At 38.3% G+C, this 20,169-nt stretch overlaps 1 protein-coding gene across 13 annotated transcripts in view; it reads right to left on the bottom strand.

Moving 5' to 3' along the window:
* The window catches only part of ryr1b (ryanodine receptor 1b (skeletal)), a 73,843-nt gene that overhangs the window by 5,548 nt on the left and 48,126 nt on the right, over positions 1-20,169 (bottom strand). For 3 of the 13 annotated variants that reach the window (XM_056766300.1, XM_056766293.1, XM_056766297.1), the window contains 23 exons: positions 20,079-20,093; positions 17,331-17,501; positions 17,099-17,158; positions 16,890-17,024; positions 15,983-16,095; positions 15,766-15,862; positions 15,567-15,673; positions 15,383-15,434; positions 14,931-15,011; positions 10,885-10,984; positions 10,380-10,459; positions 10,202-10,278; positions 9,986-10,059; positions 8,374-8,454; positions 8,049-8,137; positions 7,835-7,963; positions 7,650-7,754; positions 5,881-5,910; positions 3,835-3,864; positions 3,185-3,266; positions 1,803-3,109; positions 1,533-1,612; positions 1,198-1,366 (listed from right to left, as the gene is read on the bottom strand). In XM_056766300.1, the coding sequence (XP_056622278.1) occupies positions 1,198-1,366; positions 1,533-1,612; positions 1,803-3,109; positions 3,185-3,266; positions 3,835-3,864; positions 5,881-5,910; positions 7,650-7,754; positions 7,835-7,963; positions 8,049-8,137; positions 8,374-8,454; positions 9,986-10,059; positions 10,202-10,278; positions 10,380-10,459; positions 10,885-10,984; positions 14,931-15,011; positions 15,383-15,434; positions 15,567-15,673; positions 15,766-15,862; positions 15,983-16,095; positions 16,890-17,024; positions 17,099-17,158; positions 17,331-17,501; positions 20,079-20,093 (3,264 nt within the window). The remainder of the gene's footprint in view (positions 1-1,197; positions 1,367-1,532; positions 1,613-1,802; positions 3,110-3,184; positions 3,267-3,834; positions 3,865-5,880; positions 5,911-7,649; positions 7,755-7,834; positions 7,964-8,048; positions 8,138-8,373; positions 8,455-9,985; positions 10,060-10,201; positions 10,279-10,379; positions 10,460-10,884; positions 10,985-14,930; positions 15,012-15,382; positions 15,435-15,566; positions 15,674-15,765; positions 15,863-15,982; positions 16,096-16,889; positions 17,025-17,098; positions 17,159-17,330; positions 17,502-20,078; positions 20,094-20,169) is intronic. The other 10 variants (XM_056766301.1, XM_056766303.1, XM_056766302.1 and 7 more) reach the window with 7 other exon arrangements.

The raw sequence follows: 20,169 nt of genomic DNA, 5'->3' as shown, positions 1-20,169 counted from the left end.
AGATTTATGTGACCCTGGATCACAAAACCAGTCTTAAGTAGCACGGGAACATTTTTAGGAAAAGCACAAAATACATTGTATGGGTCAAAATATAGATTTTTCTTTTATGCCAAAAATCATTAGAATATTAAGTAAAGATCATGTTCCATGAATATATTTTGTAAATTTCCTACCCTAAATATTATTTTTGTGATTGGATGGCCTGCGACAGATCCTCTGATGGACAACTTTAAAGGCAATTTTCTTAACGTTTAGATTTTCTTGCAGCCTTAGATTCCAGAGTTATAAACTTCTGTATCTCTGCAATCCTTTCCTTAGAAAGCTTATAGACAGCTTAATTATTCAGCTTTCAGATGATCTAAAAATCTCAATTTCGAAAAATTGACCCATAAAACTGGTTTTGTAGTCCAGGGTCACATATTTATATTTAATTTGTCAGAAAAAAACATCAAAATGATTTGCTGTATCCAGGTGTGTTATTAATTTTGAGAGGTTGTTCTCTGGGAATATAAACAGCAAATGTCGAAACTGGCCAATCAGAATCAAGCATTCCAACGAGCCGTGCAATAATTCTAAACAAATTATAAAACTGTCAATAATTTGTATAAATAATTCAAACTGTTACTGTAAATTGTGTCCTCATTTACTCAACCTCTTGTCATTTCAAACCTACATGACTTTCTTTCTTCTGCAGAACACAAAGAAGGTATTTTGAAGAATGCTGGAAACCAAACAACAGTGGTACCCATTAAATTCTATTGTATGGACACAAAATCGAGTCATTGTCTTTTCTTCAAATATCTTCTTTTGTGTTCTGCAACAAAGTCATACAGGTTTAAAATGACAAGAGGGTGAGTAAATGATGACAGCGATTTTCGGTGAACAATCCCTTTAAGAAGCATAATGGTTCCAAACTCTCTCTTTCTGCCTCCTTACATTCCTATTTTGAGTGCGTTTCATTGGCCAGAAAAGAGAAAACACAAAAATCCAACATACATTTGACTGATAGCATTAGTTATTCATCAGAAAACATGTCCACAGATATTGTGATAATATTGCTAATTCTTTTGACCACAAGAAACTTTTAACTTAAAATCTGATATTGTGAGAGCCTTCATTTCCACATGACTGTTGTATTTGTACAATTTGTAGTTCTAGTTATTTTAACAAATCAATAACAGTGTAAAATTTATTCACCATGAACTTGTTTCTTTGGACTTCAAGTTCATTCCAAATTTCAAAGCCATGTCCTTCTTCTTTCTTCCCTTTCTTTGTTTTAGCCTTTGCCTTTATTTCTTCTAGCTCTTTCATTTTCTCCTCCGGTTCAGCTTCAGCTTCCTTCTCAGTTTTCTCTCCATTTTCAGCACTTTGTTAGACAGAAAAGTAATGATTAAGAACAGTCTGGACGAAAATTTGTCTGGTGGCGAATAACATAAGTGTTTATTTGTGATAATTATGATATCCTGAAGTTAAACACATAAAAAACATCATTATTGAATTTATATTTGGTGATTTTTTTTTCAATCGCTCACTCTGCTTTCTCGGGTTCCGGGGCTGGTTCTTCTTCTTTTACTTTCTCTTCCACTACCACCTCTCCCTCTACTTCACCCACCTGATAAAAAGCCACACATCCAGAGGAAGGCAACATCAGTTAGGTTATCATGGTGAAAAAAGTCTCTCTATATCAAGTATAAAGAGGTGGTTACTAAAAAGTATGTGCAGGAATATTTCAATTGCTGGATGTTTACTTAAAAAGGATTTTGTAGGATTACAAGCACTAAGTTCTTTTGTCTGTGTCTCACCAGCTTTCTCTTCAGAAGCGGGCTTCCTTCTGGAGTCGGAGGTTCCTCTGGCTCAGTTTCACCCATGTCTCCAAGTCCACCATGCGGACCAAACCCAGTCCTTTCCCCACCATCTTCTTCTCCATCTTCCTCCTCCACTTCTCCTCCTCCTGTTCCTTCCTCGCCGTCTCCGGTTCCACCTGACTCTTGAACATTTCTCGCTCCTGGCTCAGGGGGGAGGTCGTCGTGCACCTCGTCCTGAGTTGGGTCGGGCATGTTAGTCAAAATCTCGGTCAACGTCATCTTCTTTGCTCCCTCCACCAGGCCACCTCCGAAGAGGGTGTTCCAGATGAGGATGAAGAATCCTTTGCAAACGCTGTAGATGAAATGGAGGATGCCAAAGAGGACGGTGTAGAGGAACATCACCAACCCAACAACCATATCCTTGATTGTCATCTTCCTGATTTTGCGGTACCGCCGTCTGAGATTACGGAAAGTGAACAGGCTCAAGAGGCTCACAATGCTCTTGATGAAGTCTGCAAACGCTGAGCTGGATTCAGGCGGTGCTTCTCCGTTTCCTTCCTCTCCATCTCCTTCTCGTTTTCCTCCACCGCCGCTCTCCTCTTCCTCTTCCTCGTCTTCATCTTCTTGCACTTCTTCCTCCACCTCAGAGATCTGCGAGGCGATGTTCATCTCAAAGATGGTGTCCTCGCAGAAGTTCACGAACATCTCCATCTTCTCTGATTCTTGACCCTCGTTGACCACATCGAAGATGAACTGCCTTTTCGACTCTCTGACCTGTGGCATCTCCCACTGGTTGCGATTGGCTTCACTGATTTCAAAGTAGATGCGTTCGATCCGCTTGCTAGCACCCATGATCTCGATACGGCCCAGGAAGGGGCGGAAGTAGTTCAGCACGCTCTCGGCTTGCCCCAAGAAGTTCTTAAGGCGAGTGTCGTGAGGAACATGCTCGGAGAGGTTGGTAAGCAGCACAGCGATGTTGAAGCCGATGTCTTTGGCTGGCTCCTGGAAGCGATCTGCAAACTCCTCGAAATTGATCATTTCGTTCTCATCGGCCTCCGAGCAAGACAAGAGGAACTGGATCTCAGATGGTGTGTACTGCTTCTGACTGTCCATAGCTTTGGAAAAGTCCTTCTTGGAGATGAGGCCACGGGGGTCGGTCACGTAGTCACGGAAGGCGTCTGATGCCACAATATCCTTCAGTTTAAGGAACATGTCGAAGAACTTTAGAATCATCTCCACGTTGCTGGATGACTCAACGAGCATGTCAACCATCTGGCGAGCGATGGTGCCATTCACGATGTTGCCTGTGAAATGTAATCAAATGGCTTAGCAAGCTAAATCACAGTGAAAATGAAATTCAATGGATAGAGATCGCTTACCCTCCAGTAGAGAGAGAAGCATGACCACCATGTCCTTTTGCAGATCAAGCAGCTCCTTCAAAAGACCAATTTGACTGGAATCCTGTGGTCACAAAAACAAAATAGGACATCGTTTTTCACATAGTTACCTCGCTTTTTTGGTAAAACGTACTTGGTTTAAATCATCTAAATTGCTTGGTCTTGGAATACTGTAGTTTTAAATGCAGAGTTCACCCCAAAAGGAAAAAAAAGATTTATCCTTGTGTCGTTCAAAACCTGTATACGACTCTTTATTATGTGGAAGACAAAAGAAAATATTTTGAGAAATGCCTCAGTGGTTTTGTGCTCATAAAAGTAGTCAATATGAACCAGTACTGTTTGGTTACCAACATTCTTCAAAATATCTTATTTTGTATTCTGCAGAAGAAAGTTAGGCAGACATGTTTTGAATGACATAAGGGTAAGTAAATAATATAATAAGTTTCATTTTTGTGTGGGTGAACTATATCTTTCAACAACATGATATTAACCATATCTATTGAACCATTACGGCAGTCAAAAATACAGCTATCCTACACAAGACCTTTGCAATGGCACAACTAGCATCTCTTGGACAGGTTTTTGAGGGCGCAGGGGTTCGCATTTCTGAAACTGTCCTGTTTTTAGCTTACCTCAGCATGTGTTCTATTCCAAAAAGGGTCCTGGGTTTGCATTTATAAACAAACACAAACAAAGCATCACATACCTATGTACACTATGGAGGAACTTATTCATGGACTTCTATGGATAAAGAGTCACAGAGGAGGAGCAGCGCCAAATGTCCAGTATCAAAGAACACAGTTGATACGGTGCGAAGATAAAAAAAAAACGATTTGCCAAAAAGAAAAAGAAAAAATCCCCCATTTTTCTCGCATTATAGGGTGAAGAACATAAGAGATTATCTTGTATGATTAGATACCTTTAGTGTACAAAAAGAAAATAAATTGTTTTGCGAATGAAGTCAGCTTTTTTCCTGTCAAAAATGTGCGGACTGTAAATATATACGAAGAAAAGACGTGTGTTTCAAGAGTTGCGTGACAGATCGTACGTATCATATTAGACAATTTACCACGTGTGCATTCACCCTGTGGTATGAGGAATTGGTTTAGATTTTTTTGTGAGGTATGTGTATAATAAATAGCTATACTGTAAGATTTACGGGTAAATCATGAAAAAAGGAAACTTGTTTTATGCATTTAAATGTGTTTCTGCTTTATGTGTTTGATGTTTTTTAAATTGAGGAGCTTTTACCTTAATATATGTATAAGAACCTCTTGAGGTGAATTTGATGTGTTTTGTGGCTGCGCCGCTGCGCGCACATTATGATGTGCATGGTACAGATTGATATTTTAATGGGTGCAGGTGTGCACTAATCGATGTGGCACTGAGGAAGAGCTGTGTCTCGAAAATTTTGCCCTTTTCACTTGTTTTTATGGCCTCTGATGAAGCATTGAAAGCAGGGCTTACAAGGAAGTGCATATACATATAACCCTGTGCGGATATTTAAACTTTTTCTTTTTGGCATATATGGATAAAGAAAAGTGACAACAAAAGCCAGAAAGGTATCAATATTACCTCAAACAACAATGATCTATGAGATGAAGGGGATAGTTCACCCAAAATTGTAATCGTATTGAACAACGGCGGCAGCCATTGACTAGTTTTTGTGTTCATTAAAGAGAATGTGTACCGTCATTCTTTGGTTAACAACACTCTTCAAACTATCTTCTTTTATGTTCTGCAGAAGAAAGAAAATCATACCGGTTTGAAGTAACCGGAGGGGAAGTAAATTGTGGATTTTCAATTTTGGGTGAACTATCCCTTTAAAGGAGTAGCGAAACGATTCGTCATTTTCCGTGAAAACCAAAAGTAACTTATTTTAAAACATAAATACGCGGCTGCAACTGCCTTGGAATAACGTCCATGACTTCACGTACTATATAATCATGTTGGAAAGGTTACGCGTGACGGATATTTGAAAAGATTTAAACATCCCTGATATGCACATGAACTGACCATTTTAAACAATAATCTTGTCATAATAACATGTCATCATTCAACATCCAAGAACTTTTTACACTGGGTCAGAACTTCTGCGTGACCTTTCCAACGTGATCACGGGCAAGACATATATTTATGTTAAAAAAGTATATAATTTTTTATTTTCTTGGAAAATGACCAATCGTTCTCTAGACAACACCCTTATTCATCGGCTGCTGTCTTTAGAGCCTTTTGAAGCTGCAATGAAACTGAAATTTAGACCTTAACCAACAGCCCCCGTTTAAGTGCATTATACGGATAAGAACCCCGGAAAGCTTTCTTTAAAAGCCTCAATTTGTTTTCGACAGACGAAATAAACACACGGAAGCCTTTTATGACATGTTGCTGTGTGAATTATCATGAAACTTTAATTTTATAGTGAACTACTCCTTTAAGCATAGCGAGTCCCTGAAGACTGATGTGAGAAATTCTCTTCATTTAAAATGAATGAAAACATAAGTTTTAAAATGTAGTGGTCTAATAAGAATCTAAACATACACCAAACAAAAATATCTGTGATATTCATTTTTTAAACGTGCTGACACAAATGCAAAAACAGGCAGCGGAGGAGAGAAGATGTGTGGGAAGCAGCGCAGCGCAGAAGTGTGTAAGATAGATGCAAAAACAAGAATCCTTACGCTATTTCGAAGTCCAAGGTCAGGGTGCATCTGGCGGAGTTACACATCAAAATAAAAATGTTACCCATCAACATTTTTAACACATTTTTGTATTGATCTCATCTCCCCTCTCAGACACTTTCACCAATTCATGGCTACATTATAAGACATAAAGAGTTTGCATGAAAAAGCACGGAGCAAAGTTGCTTGATACAAAAATTAAATGATGTATGTGCTTAATTTATAAAACAACTAGCTCTTTTTAGGTTTTGGCTATAAGGTAAAACATATCCAAGCATATCACTGGGGGGGTTTAACTTAGAAAAATTGATTGGCAGTAATCTTTGAAGAGACTCTAAGCAAGTCAATATTTACTGTCTACTATAAGTCGCACTGACTAATGAATTATGAGAGCGGGAGAGATTTGATATTGAGAAATACAAAAATGCACTGGATTCATGGGGCCACGATGTGCAACAACATTACAACAGAATCAAACAACACCACAGAAAGGTTAAAATAACAAGACATGGTTAAAATTACTCAAAGATGCATTGACACTCGAAACACCGTCCATACATCACACTACTGAAAATAAAGACAGTTAGGCTACGTACTTTCTGTGTCAAGTTAAGTACAATATTTAAATGTGATGAGCCCATTATAACCAGATAGATTTGGTTAAAAACTCAGAAAGGCTTCCTGTATTTGTGCAGTGTGTCTTTGTTAATGTAGCCTATAGGTCATATTAAACAGATGCAAAGAAAACCTAGTAAACATTACCACTGACAGAAAAATGACCTTACTTTTGTCAACATGTAAGTTTGAGTGAACTCTGTGCTCATACTTCACATATTTATATGCAGTAGTAGCCAAGTGATGTTCAACTTTGGAAAACAGATTTTTCCGCGTTTTTAAATATACTATTCAAGATGCAATACAAACTTTTAACGTTGCATAGGTGTTTGTGAAGAACTTAAAGGGCTTGGCAAATATAACACATACAAGTAACATGAGCTAAGCTTACCGAGTAACACGTCTACACCGGACACAACCTGCTTGTTCTTAATTCGTTTTTCGCGTCGCGCCCCATCCAGTGTGGACATATTTGTTTTATTATAATGGGTTCGAATGCGTTTCTAATGTCTGTTGTTGTGTCATGCCGGTCGAGTCCGGTGTAGAAACGGTGTCAATCCCCAGTAGAATGACTACAAAATATTTCAAGGAAGACAAAAAATTGTCAATGTTTGCTTTATTTCCTCCGAGCTTTTTTGTTAATATATTCAAATATTTTTGTCACACAATTTAGTTAAATAAATACCTTAAATGTTAAGTGTTTTATGCATTCTGTGACATACACCTCAGATTTTGGTTTACTTGAACCAGGACATCACGTTTGGCCACTGCTGTACATTACATAGTGAGATATTTACAAACTGTTATATTCTACGAACCATTGATTCTCACTACACAAAAAAAAGGATTACTGGAAAATAAACAATGCTCTGTACTTCAGTTCCCACTGTTTTACTGTTCTTCATACCTAACTGTGTAGTCATCTGACAAGCACTTTAAAACAAATATTTCTTGACAAAGAGTTTGTGAAACATTGATTTACTCTTTGTTTTGCTTTAAGATTAGGCAACATTACATGACCGGTTGACAATGTTAACAACTTATGTAAACATAAACCATACAGTAAGATAATAAAGCTATTAAGCATTAAATACAGTCAATATGATGTAACCTCTATCAGTATTGTTAGGGGTTTGATTGAGTTCTCACTGTACCTGTGCAAGCTTCATCATCATGTGTGCGAACACGTGCAGGAAACCCACCACGGCGTCCCACAACCTGCTGTGGGCCAGAGACTGCTGATTCCCCGTACAGGGGCCCTGTCATAAAGAAACATCAAAGAAGCGTCTTAAAGAAAGAGACAGCAGCCTAAGCCAGAGAAATGATGTCGATATATTACCTGTATGTACTCAGTCAGGCTGTTGAAGACCTGTTTAGCAACTGTCATCGCTTTAGAGAAGTTCCTTTTGCCTGGTTCATCAATGATGTCTTTCCCCGAGTAATACCAGTAGAAATCACTGATAGATTCCTGTGATGCAACACAAAAAAATCAAAATAAGTCACATGTGCAATAAGTAGGTGTGCAAATCATTTTTGGTTTGGTCAGGTCATACCTGCAGTCTGAGCAGATAGTCGACAGTGCAGATGATGATGTTAATTGTGGTTGTGCTGCCTGTCTGTGTGCGCAGATAGTTCTGAAAATCTGGAGGGTTTTAAAGACAGTGTTCTTATCTGTAAAGCTTCAGAGCCCAAAATGATCAAGCACTCAAGCAGGATTTGAAAAGCTTGACATTTTTTTGGAGCACTTTCACCAGATCTTGTTTAGGATTCTTTTTTTTAACACAACAGTAGTTGTTCAAAGACAACAGAGAATGAACAGACGTGGTGGGTGAAGAATTCAACAGCTTTAGTCTGCAGCTGGGATGTCAGGAAACTCACCGTTGTTGTGGCCTTCACAGAGCAGTTGCAGGAAGCGGAAGAGGTCGCAAGTGAATTCATCATCCGACATCACTTTCTCCTCTAAAAGGGGACAAATGTGCACGCACGCACGCATACACACACACAAACACACACGCACGCAAACACACACAGCATGAGTGTTACAAAACAGCATCAAGGATTGCTTGACTTTGTGGGTGACTAGACTCAAAAACACAAAGCCAAATGACATACATCTTAACATTTTTGAATGTTTTTAAACAATAAAAAAAAATCTGTTTTGCCTCTAAGATCTGTTATCTAGTGAAACACGAAGAAGGGTTTTGTGCAAATGTTATCAGTATTATTTTATGGTGAAAATGTTTATTTAAAGGAATATTTCACTTTCTATATTATATACAAGCCCTCCTATGATTTCAAACCTGTATGACTTTCTTTCTGTGCAGAACACAAAATACGTATTAACAAACATTTAACAAACAATATTATTAAATAAAATGAAAGATTTATAGAAATACACAGACATAAAACACAACCAGCATTAAGACCGAGCACTGAAATGACATGACGAAACAGTGACAATTACGCAACAGATGAAGGGGACAGACAGGAACAAACTCAAAAAACATCACACAGTCACACATTAATGCAAAACAGATCTACTGCTCTCCACAATATTTCAGATGAGTTTGGAGCCTTGGTGGGTTGTGGTTAAAGTGCTATGTCATGAATTTTGATATTTCTTCCTGAATACAGTAAGTAGAAGAATGTCAGAAATAGACATTAAAACATATTATACACATAACAGCAGTTTAGTAAACAAGGGTCCAAGTATCTAAAATATGAGGTTAGCTATCAAAAACTTTATGAAACATATAAACACAACAGTGACATAAAAAAGAAAAACTGCAATATAGGTAGTTTTGTTACATTTTTAAATCTCCTACAAATAAAAAGACACTCAGTTTTATCATCAGATCAGTTTTATCATTCTATCCATGCGTTACATCGTTGCCATCAGGTTATAAAAGATACAAATCTAAAATTGGAGAAAACAATGGGTTATGAGGATATCCAACATAATAAATATAGAGTGTGAAAATGTTACATTTTATAAAGATTATATAAGTTATATTTATTTTTAGGGCTGTAATATGAATGACCCTCATTCTGAAGTGTTCTCCATAAAGTCTCCAACATCACAGAACTACAGTGGGTTATTCAATTATAAAAAATTCTAGGTCATTTAATTAATGTAAATTTTTTTGTTTATGGAAAACAAAAGGCCTGTTCACACCAGCCAAAATGTCACTTGGTATGAAATATTTCTTGTTAAAGACAGCTCACCAATCATTCGCAAAGATTTTTTTTTTCATATACACTTGCAAGATCTTGAATTGAGAAATTAACTGTCCTGTATCACAAAAAAACGACATAACAACTAAAAAATAAAACACTGCCACATTATGATATTAAAGACAGTTGAGAAGATTCTGAGGTTGTGGTGCTTTCTCTTTTCAGGTTTCATGTGAAAAGACCTTTTAGTTAAAATTCTCATTGTAGAATATGTGAAGAGACATGTAGACACAAAGAAAGGATGTTTAAAACTTACTTTTGCCCTCCTCTGACACCATCCCAAGACCCTCTGCTTTATTCTGCCTCTCAAAAGCATTCAGGTCCAAAACACTGTTAACACACATAAATGTCTATTAAAGCACTTTCCAATAAACCACATGCATCACTTTAGCACAATTATTTAAAAAGACATAGAATCACAAAAGATACTACCTGAATGAAAAACACAAGAAACAAAGTGCCAGTGATTTACCTGCATGTCTGCATGAGGGACTGTAAGCTCAGGAAGAAGCCCACATCTTTCTTGTCCTTCAGGTAGTCCAGCATTCTCTGTCATGAAGACACGAAGTTGGTGCAAATGATTTATTAGAACAAATACACAATACACAGGTGTATGATTTCTACCATTGAAAGGAATGTTACAAACTGACCTGCTGAACATCACAGTTGCCACCGTTGAGGATGGAGATGCCAAGTTTGAGAGTAGAGGATACCATGGCTCCCGTCTCACCTGTGTGCATATCATCTCATCAATCTCATATACTTATACTGTAGTGTAATTTTAACCTGATCATCTAATGCAACAGCAATCATAAGGTGCTTAAAGGATACTTGTTCATAACTCCCTTTTTTATATTTTCAAAAATCATGTTTTTTATTCAGTTTTCATGCTTTTGTTGTGTTTTATTGTGTTAGTTAGCAGTATTTTTTGTCATTATTGCTTAAATCAAAAGAAACCAACTGCAGTTTGATTGAAATTAATTGTATTAAACAATTAAACTAATTCTTAATTAAATATTAGTTTTAATTATTTATTAAATAATGACTTATCTCATTTCGGAACCAAACTCTTCATGGATAGATTTACTTTGCATGCTGTCGTGCATGTGTAACATGCTGTGTTTGTGAATTATGTGATATATGACGTGAGTTCACCTGTGCAGGCGCTGATCATCTGCAGCACCATCTCGGCTGCTCCGCGTTCATGCAGACGGGACTGCTGGTACAGAAGCCTTTGCTTTTCCATCTCCTTGTCCTGTTAGTCAAAAACAAACAGTCCAGTCAACACAAGGCCTAGTCCACACACCCATAATCCCCCCGCCCCCCCCCCCCTGACCACCTAACACACACACACACACACACACACATACCCACACAACAAGCAGAACCGTGCATCCCTATAATGACATTTTGGCATTTATCTGCCTCCTTAAAATATCTGTTGGGTTGCAAACGATAATAACGCCATTTTTTGTATAGGACTGTCTTTATGAACTGTTTTGAGTTTGGTAAATCCCTGCACCTATTGTACTACAATTCTATATAAGTTCTACTTATATAAACATAATATAATGATGGTGACTACAGAAAATAACCATCTTTTAAATGTGTATATATAAGGGTTTCATGTGAATTTTGTGTATAGTATTCACTATATTAAACTAAGTTTTTACAATACTAATATTTACTATCATAAATATTTAAGTATATTACAGTATATCAATATACTAGTTACTGTGTGTTCAGACCAAGTGCGACTAATGTGAATAAATCGCGCTATTCACGCGTAGTTGGACGCTTTTGAGTTTACTCGCTTCAATCGTGCGTCAAATTCACTTCACTACAGACGCGAATTCGCATCATGGGAGGGGCTTCGGCCAGGCAGCTCCAGTCTCGAATATATATACTTATATTGCTCAAATTTTGTAAAGACCGTTTTTGACAACTCACCAGATTGTCCGACCTCCTCACTCACTTTCTTCCAAGCAAGATTCTTTTTATTTCTGTTTCGATACAAGTAAGAAGATGTATCGTACAGCTTCAGGTATCCACATACATCAACGAAGATTTTCTCCTACATTCTTGTTTGGGATTTCTGCCTCTGCTCGCAACATCATATCACCTCACTACTAGAGCAAGGTCCTGATTGGTAAACGTGCCGCAAATTTTCGCCAAAGTTCATATTTTTCTTGAACGAATCATTCAAACGCGAATCGCGATTTAGCATGTAAATCAATCGCGCTTAACGCTTCATTCGCATTTGGTCTGAACACACAGTTACGGTACTATAACATACTACAATAATAATTATAATGTACTTCAGTATAAAACAGTTAATACCAAAATACAGTACAGCATTTTTTCATGTGGGTCATCACAAAACCGAGGAAGGTATAATAATAACAAATATATTGCGCATTTTCATTCTAAAACGCTGTATGTTTGCAAGGTACATCAGTTCCCAAATCTTTTTGAGATAAAATGTAGACATATTTAAATCTGTTGATTTAGCCTAGGCCTGCCACCCATTTGCGGCCAAAAGGTTGGGAAGGACTGGCATACAGTAAGATGATCTTGACAACAGTCATCTTGAACGCACATTAGCTGGTGGCCGAAATGTGCTTTAAAAGGTTTTATATCCGCCTACTGCTACTCGGTTCTCACTTGTTGATCGCTTCGCGCTAGATTTTCTTCATTGATCTGCTCTTTTGTACATACACACAGACAGCACATACACTCCACTTCTCTCACAAGTGCTATTAGTCATGTGTAATCGTTATTTGAGCCGTTCACATTGGGTGGTCATCACAAATGTTAGACTACAGCAAACAGACCTGCTCTCCCTGTTAGGAGCATGAAAGCACTGGCTCTTTCCTCTGTTTAAACCACCTTACACAGATGGGTGCTGCTCTTCTTACAAACCCTCATCTGTGTCAGCTCACAGCAGCAGGGTCTCGCATAAGAATGGCCTTTTTAAAGAAAAGTGCGTCCCATCGGGTTAGAAATACTACATGCTCACTTGGGATCTTCTCTTCGCCCACTAGAACACTCGGGCCAAAAACAGGAAATAAGTCATGAATGTAGTCAAGCGGTCAAGTGCAAAGACCACAAGTGGGAGTATTTTGACGCAGCCTATGTTATTTCAGTGTTTTTGAAAGCCTGTCTGTCACTACTATACTGGCGCTTCGGGTGACGCTGCAGCGGGTGTTAAAGAAAATTATGGCCTTTGTCATTCAAATTCTAAAGATTATACTTTCACTGGATATTATTTACATTATGCTACAGAATACATAGCCGAACAAATCATTTGAGAGTCAGTCAAGAAGTAAGGTAACTGCCTAATATCAGAAAATAAAAGTGCTTTCACATTTAATGTACATAAACTTGTTTTTGGACATTCCATTAACCAATGAAGGACCAAATTATTTCCCTTTAGGCCCCTAAAATGCATACTACTTTACCACACACTATCCTGTTGAAAAAAAGAATGAAACAAGTTTATAAAATGCACCGACCCATTAAGCCAGCTGCTGAACCCACCCTTTAAAGCACACAAGCATTTAAGCTCTCCCATCCCCAGCAAAAAGCCTCTCCCACTCCCACCCTGCCCTGAGAGCCAGGCCATGTCCTACATAATGTGTGATTAAATCATGTACCGATGGGATCTGAAGTCTTTCAAACGTGTTGCCATTACCTGTTTTTCGGCTGTATGGTAGTGTGTTGTGTTTTGTACAGTTGTGTTCTTAATGTGTGTGTCTGTGCAGGCTTTTACTGTAGTCTTTAGTGAGTACAGAGAGGAAAACTTCAATTCAATTCCAAATGCAGATATGGAGACACTCCGGGAGACACACAAGGTTTGTACTGAATCTAAATTCAAAAAATTCTGTCAGACTTTGAAGAACTTCACTCTCACAGTACTTTGGGTTGCTGGGAATGTGTCAAATATAAGAAATATAAGAATAATATTTGATTTTAGCATGTATACAAACTAACGGTGCGATAATATTCTTGGAAATGAACGACATGTAAAAAACACAATTATTGAACAGTCTTCATTTTCGGACTCCATCACGTAAAGCTCAAAGTGATGGTTAACCCAATAGTAAAAATGCTGCCATTTCAAACCTGGTCTACTTTCTATCTTCTGCAGAACACAAAAGAAGATATAATATTTTGAAGGATGTTGTTAAGTGGCACCCTTTGACTTGTTTTGTGTCCAAACAATAGAAGTGAGTGGGTGCCGGCACTGTTTGGTCATCAACATTCTTCCAAATATCTTCTTTTGTGTTCTGCGGAAGATAGAAAGTCATACAGGGTAGGTAGAAGATAACAGAATTTTCGTTTTTGGGTGAACAGATATTTCAATGCTGATATAATAATAACTCCCTATGATCTTATGCGATGTGGAACTTAAATCCAAATGGATCGAAGGTGAGAGGGTGAAGCTTTGTTTTCTGAATTTACATCGCAGCAGGAAGGACAAAAAATATCCAAGTCAGTGGGTCAGTAAAGCCGTAAGATACAGAAGATGCAGAAAGAATAAAAATCTACAAGCCAGACAGCAGGGCTTCAGAGAGGTGGGACTGGTAATGTATTAGGAGACCAGTTAAGGGTTCTGATAACAGTGTGTGCATGTGTGCGTACTCAAGTATCGTGTTTTACACACAAACTCACACTGTGGAAACCATCAACAGTGCTACTCTAAGAAGTCCAGGAGAACAAGAATGCAGTTTGGACGGCTGAGACAACCCTGTCAAAATACAGATAGAAAGCATTTTGCTCTCCTGGCTCAGCAATTGAAACACTATTTATGGTCACATCACACTACAGCTTTTTCATCCGCGAAAGAAGCCAGATCAGGTCAAATCTGTGATGTGGTCAGCACATCTGGTTCTGTTTTTGTTTGTTTTGTGTGTGGCCATCTCTCTGCACTCTCAAGTCATGCAATACAGACAAAGATAAAAAGTCCAAGACACAAAGACTCAGAATCCAGCAAAGGAGTGCACAGATCAGTTCACAACGAGTGTAGAAACAGAGAAGGAGAGATGTAAGGACAGTGAAGAGGTGACAGTTATAGATGGAAGAGAGACATTGAGTGTGAGGGGTGCAGTGGTTTTGGGCGTGTTCACTCAGTGCGTGACAGGAGCTGTAGATGTTGGCTCCTCTGACTCCCATGGCCCCAGCCCCAGGCCCCCCCATACCATCTCTGTCTGTCGCACCTCAAAGGAAGGCTCCTCTCCACCCTCCTCTCCCTCTTCATCCTCCTCACCCATGTGGCAGCTCTGCGTGGAGAATTGTGAAGGATGTTAAAAATTATTAACACATGAGCTTGAAGGAAACACCACTGGTGCTTGACCCTTTCTTTTAAAGGAATGTGAGAGAACACATTTTTAAGTATGCTGATGCTTCTTTTACATTTACTAAAAACAAATTAGGAATGAGATTGTTGATTAAACAACATGTGGTTGAGTAGAAAAGAGAATCAGACCTTTTGTTTATCCGTACTAAAGTTAGACTAGGGTTAAGCATAAATGATTCAAGGTTCACCGTGGCCATAAAAATATTTATCCAAAACGTTTTGCCTTATAAGAATCGCAAAATTAAGAGAAAGGCATAATATGGTACAGTACATTAAAAATCAACTTGAACTTACTTTTGCCATAATATCAGCGTATGACATGTAGAGATGATCAACGTCAAGTTTACTGTGGTGAAGAGGAAAGAAATGTGAAACTATATATAATGAAAAATACGTACACATGACAATTTATAGGAAATGCCTTTCATGTGCAGAGTTTATTCCTCAAATATAAAAAAGTGAAAATGTAACTGCTCACGTTTTCTCGGTGAGAGCGGTACGGCTAAAATGAAGGATAAGCTGATGAAGAGGGTCTGGTTTTGCCTCAGTTTCTTCCTCTTCTTCCTCTTCCTGCTCCAGCGTTTTCTACAAAAAACGATGCTGTTAACAAACTGAAACAGCAACCGAGGAGTGTCAACAAACACCCAGATCAGACAAATCGTACACACAAATCTTACAGACAAATCGTCGATCATCTTGTCTTCAAATGAGTAACCTTCATTTTCGATCCAGTTGCGCCTGTATCCGTCAAGGAACATGTTAGATCCCCTATGCCTGGACGGGAAACAAGACACACAAGTCAAGAGCATTTCTGTTTGTGACAAACCGCCAACAGTGGTCCTTGACCTCATGTGTTATCCAATGAGAGACCTGAGAAAGACTGAATGTTGATACCTAGGAATGTTATAGAGCGGCGTCATCCTGAAGCAGGCCACCACCGCCCTGCGACGCTGTTTGGACAGAAGCTTGTGCCAAACCATCTTCTTGGATTTGAAAGGATGCTCAGTCTGATTGGAGGATGGAAAGAGAAAAATGGACTAACTGTGTTTGTCACTATATGTGTGTATGACTGACACTGAAGTCCCCAGACTATTTGATGAACAGCTGTCCTTCAATGATCACATTGCAAAGACAACGTGGTCATGCTGATATGCCTTATTCAACATTAGAAAGGTTAGACCCTATCTTACTGAGGATGCCACACAACTCCTTGTACAGGCCCTGGTAATCTCAAGGTTGGACTACTGCAATGCTCTCCTTGCTGGTCTTCCTGCAAAGGCTATCAAACCGCTCCAGCTGGTTCAGAACGCAGCAGCACGTCTCGTCTTCTAACAGCCCAAAAGGGCTCATGTGACTCCCCTTTTTTCATCTCTCTCCACTGGCTACCAGTTGAAGCCCTTATCACTGGATTTGCATCAGCATGCTTTCACACCATCCTACACTCCTACACCCCATCAATATCCCTGCGTTCAGCAAACCAGCGGCATCTTGTATTGATTTCCCATAAGGGCAGTAAATCGCTTTCCCGCTCATTCTGCTTCACAACTCCTTACTGGTGGAACATTCTTTCTAACTCGGTCTGGTCAACCAAATCTCGAACAACATTCAAAAAATGACTTAAAACCCATTTCTTCTGTGAATACTTGACAGACAAATGAAAAAAAAACACTAACCCTCTTTCTCTCAACAGGTAGTGGTCGCTTATTGCTCCCTAAACTCTTTGTAATTCCTTTTGGATAAAAGCAATTGCTAAATGACTAAATGTAATTATTGTACGAACTTGTAAGTTTGTGTGTCTTACCAGCTCAATGTGGAAGAGAACGGCAGAAACCTCCTGAACTCTCTTCACAACCTTATCAGGTGCATCGGCATCATCAGCTTTACCTGAGGTCTCCTTATAAAGAGCCATCTGCCAGCGCATGGAAGGGTCCTCTTCCTACAGAGACATGTTGAGCTGTCCACGGTCACATTTTACATCATGATTCTTTAACTGACTGTGTGTATTCTTACCTTGCCGTGAAGATGGAGGTTATTCTGCAGAAACTCTCTTACTTCCTCATCAGTGTCTTTCTGTAACATACAAATAGCCATTAGGTCAAACACTGATGAATAGAAATGCTTAAATCTGTCCAAAATATGAGATAAACTAGTCATTTTAAAGGAAGGTTGTCATTTATTTGTCACTTGTTTTATATGTGTACATTGGATACTAAAACCAAGTCCGTGGCTTTAACTTGTGTACCAGAGAGTAGCGGATCTTGGCCATGTTAATGAGCTCTTGGTCTGCAGGGGAACACATGTTGAGACCGATGGGCAGCAGTTTCTTCAGGGCGGCTACAATCAGTGAGGTCTGAACAGAGTAACGGTCTCCACGGCGCTTCTTCTTGGTTCGCTCAACATCTGAACCACCACCCTACAAAAAGCTTGCAAAGTTAGACTGACACAGAGATGCTCTTCCTTAAGAAAAAGGTTTGATTAAAACAGGCTCTGTAAAAAGATTCCTGCTGAAAAAGCCAAAATCAGCTTGTGATTGTCTTAGATGGATTTTAGGCACTTTTAGCCTGCTAAACCAAAAGAGGAACAGTTTAGCGAGAATACAAAAAATCCCATTTAGTATTTTTGTCTTGTTTTTTTCCCAGTACAAATATCTAGCCTGATAAGCATATTGACATAAGGTGTGAAGATGTTGTTTAAAAAATAAAGACATTTTTTAAGTTAATGTTAAAAATAGGAGTGTCAGGATATCAGGATTTCAGTGCATGTTTATTTTATGGGCAAAAAACACAATAACAATATTATTGTGATATCTATGAAATGTTTTTTAAATAAATAAATGAGTCAAATTTATCTTTAATTTAGTTAATTTTATTTTTATTGTACTTATTTAATATTCATTTATTTTTGGTCATTGAATCACACTGTGAAAATATGAGTGTAGACATATTATATCAATAATATATTTAATTATGCGTAGCATTAACATTATATTAATAATCATGGTTTTTAACATCATGATTATAGTCAAAACCGCTATACTGTGACACTCTGCAAATGGAATAAAATATAAACTTGAAAAGTTTTACCTCTTTATTAAGGACTTACTTCAAGTTTTAAATATAAACTTAATTTCAAATCAAGATGTAATATATTGTCAGTGTAAATAATGTCATCTTGTTTTTTCAGATAAATGTAAACTTGTACTGAAAAATGTGAAATGTCACTTTGGACAAAAGTAATTTAAATAGAAAACAAAACAAAAATACCAAGTAAGAATTTAAGATTTTTTTACAATGTAGAGCAGTGAAAACCAGCTAAATCCAAAAATCCAGCTTGTTCTGAGGAGTTTTTTTTATTTTTTGGGGTTAAAAAGATGAATATTTTGAATATAGAAACAATTCTCTGTAAACATCTCCCTTCTGTAAGTGTATTTGCTATGAAGTTTATCATTAACTACAGGTTAAACATTGTTAAAAACTGTTAATGTCTGAAACAAAGGGGTCACTTAAATATAAAAACAGAAACTGGGAAATTAGCTATCACTGAGGGAAAATAACACCATGCTTCAAAGGCAGCCAAAGTCAAACACAACATCTACAGTTATCTCAGTGCAGCATGGCACATGTGAGTATTATCAGTCAGATCGCTAACAAGTCAATGTAACTAAACATACAGCAATCCGGTGTTAGTAGTGTAAAGTAGTGCAAAGCTGCACACAAGAAATCAGCACTAGGCTTTGGGGTCCGCTCCGTCTCTTAAACACACGACCCCCTTCATCCGTGGCTATAAGATCCCATTACTGACTGTTGCCTTCTACAACATGAGCTCCCTCTGGCCTTTCAGCTTCAGAGAAGAAGTAAAAGATGAGACTGGACATGACGAAAGGACATAAACTACAAGAAGAAGAGACGAGACAAGATGAAACAATACAAGACATGACGAGACGAAATAAGAAAAGAGACAAAACAAGACGAGATGAGACAAGACAAGACAAGACACAAGATGAGACAATACAAGAAGAGCCATGGTGAGAAGATAACACATGACGTAACAGTAATGACTGTCTCACAGCACAGAGAGGGAAGGTTTTTTTCTGCATCACTTCCATAATACTAGATGACACCTGGTGAGGGTAGTGAGGTCGCAGTTGGGTCTGGATAACAGAATAAACACAAACTCACACTGAAGAAATTGAACTATAATCGATGGAAGTCAAATTTAGTCAAAGTTTGGACTAGACATTATGAATTAAACAAAGGGAGGGAAATATTAGATGAGAGATGTAAAGAGAACTGTTCTCTATTATGAAAAGGCATATTCTCTCACTACATTGCAATAATGAACACTGACAATGTGCTCTTCAATTAATGATGGGTAATGTTTGATAATGATGTTTTTTTATACGATCGCCCCTTACGAGGGAGCATCACCACCAGAGCTAGTTGGGAAAAAGTTGAAACATAAAAAACAAACGACAGGAAAACAGCACTGAAAGATAGAAAACACCAGACAACTCATCAACAACGTCCAGCAGACAAAATCCATCAGACGGCACATCAATCAAAATCACTGGCAGTGTGATGGAACTCAAATTCAGCGAGAAGAAAAACTCTCCAGCTGAAGAAAGTGCCATGATGCCCGGACTAATATCTAGAACTGAGGACTTTCATCAAACAGGCTACAAACACACATCGCACACACTGGCAGTGAATGTGATTTGGTACTTTTTATTGGTACTTTTTGAGAAACTCCTCGAAAGTGATGTACAGCTGGCATATGCAAATGAACATTATGATCTAAATGCATAACTTTGTCATATTGTTGAATTTAAAGACCCTCTCAAATGAACTTTAATGTATATGTGGAGTGTGTGTACAGTATATGTATATCAGTTTGCCAGTGTGTGTGTGTGACCCCGATGAAAAACCTCGGCATTGCGCGCCATGCGATCAGCACAGCTCTTTTATTTCATCGTGCAGAAACTCAATCTGACCTCTGCATCCCCGCCCTACAGGCCCCGAATCCACAGCGAGACAGAACACAGAGAGAGATAGGAATGTTAAAACTAGACAGTAAAGCCCATC

The sequence above is a fragment of the Triplophysa dalaica genome, chromosome 14 (assembly GCF_015846415.1).
Source record: "Triplophysa dalaica isolate WHDGS20190420 chromosome 14, ASM1584641v1, whole genome shotgun sequence".
Lineage (NCBI taxonomy): Eukaryota > Metazoa > Chordata > Actinopteri > Cypriniformes > Nemacheilidae > Triplophysa > Triplophysa dalaica.
This window is presented reverse-complemented; position numbering and strand designations above follow the sequence as displayed.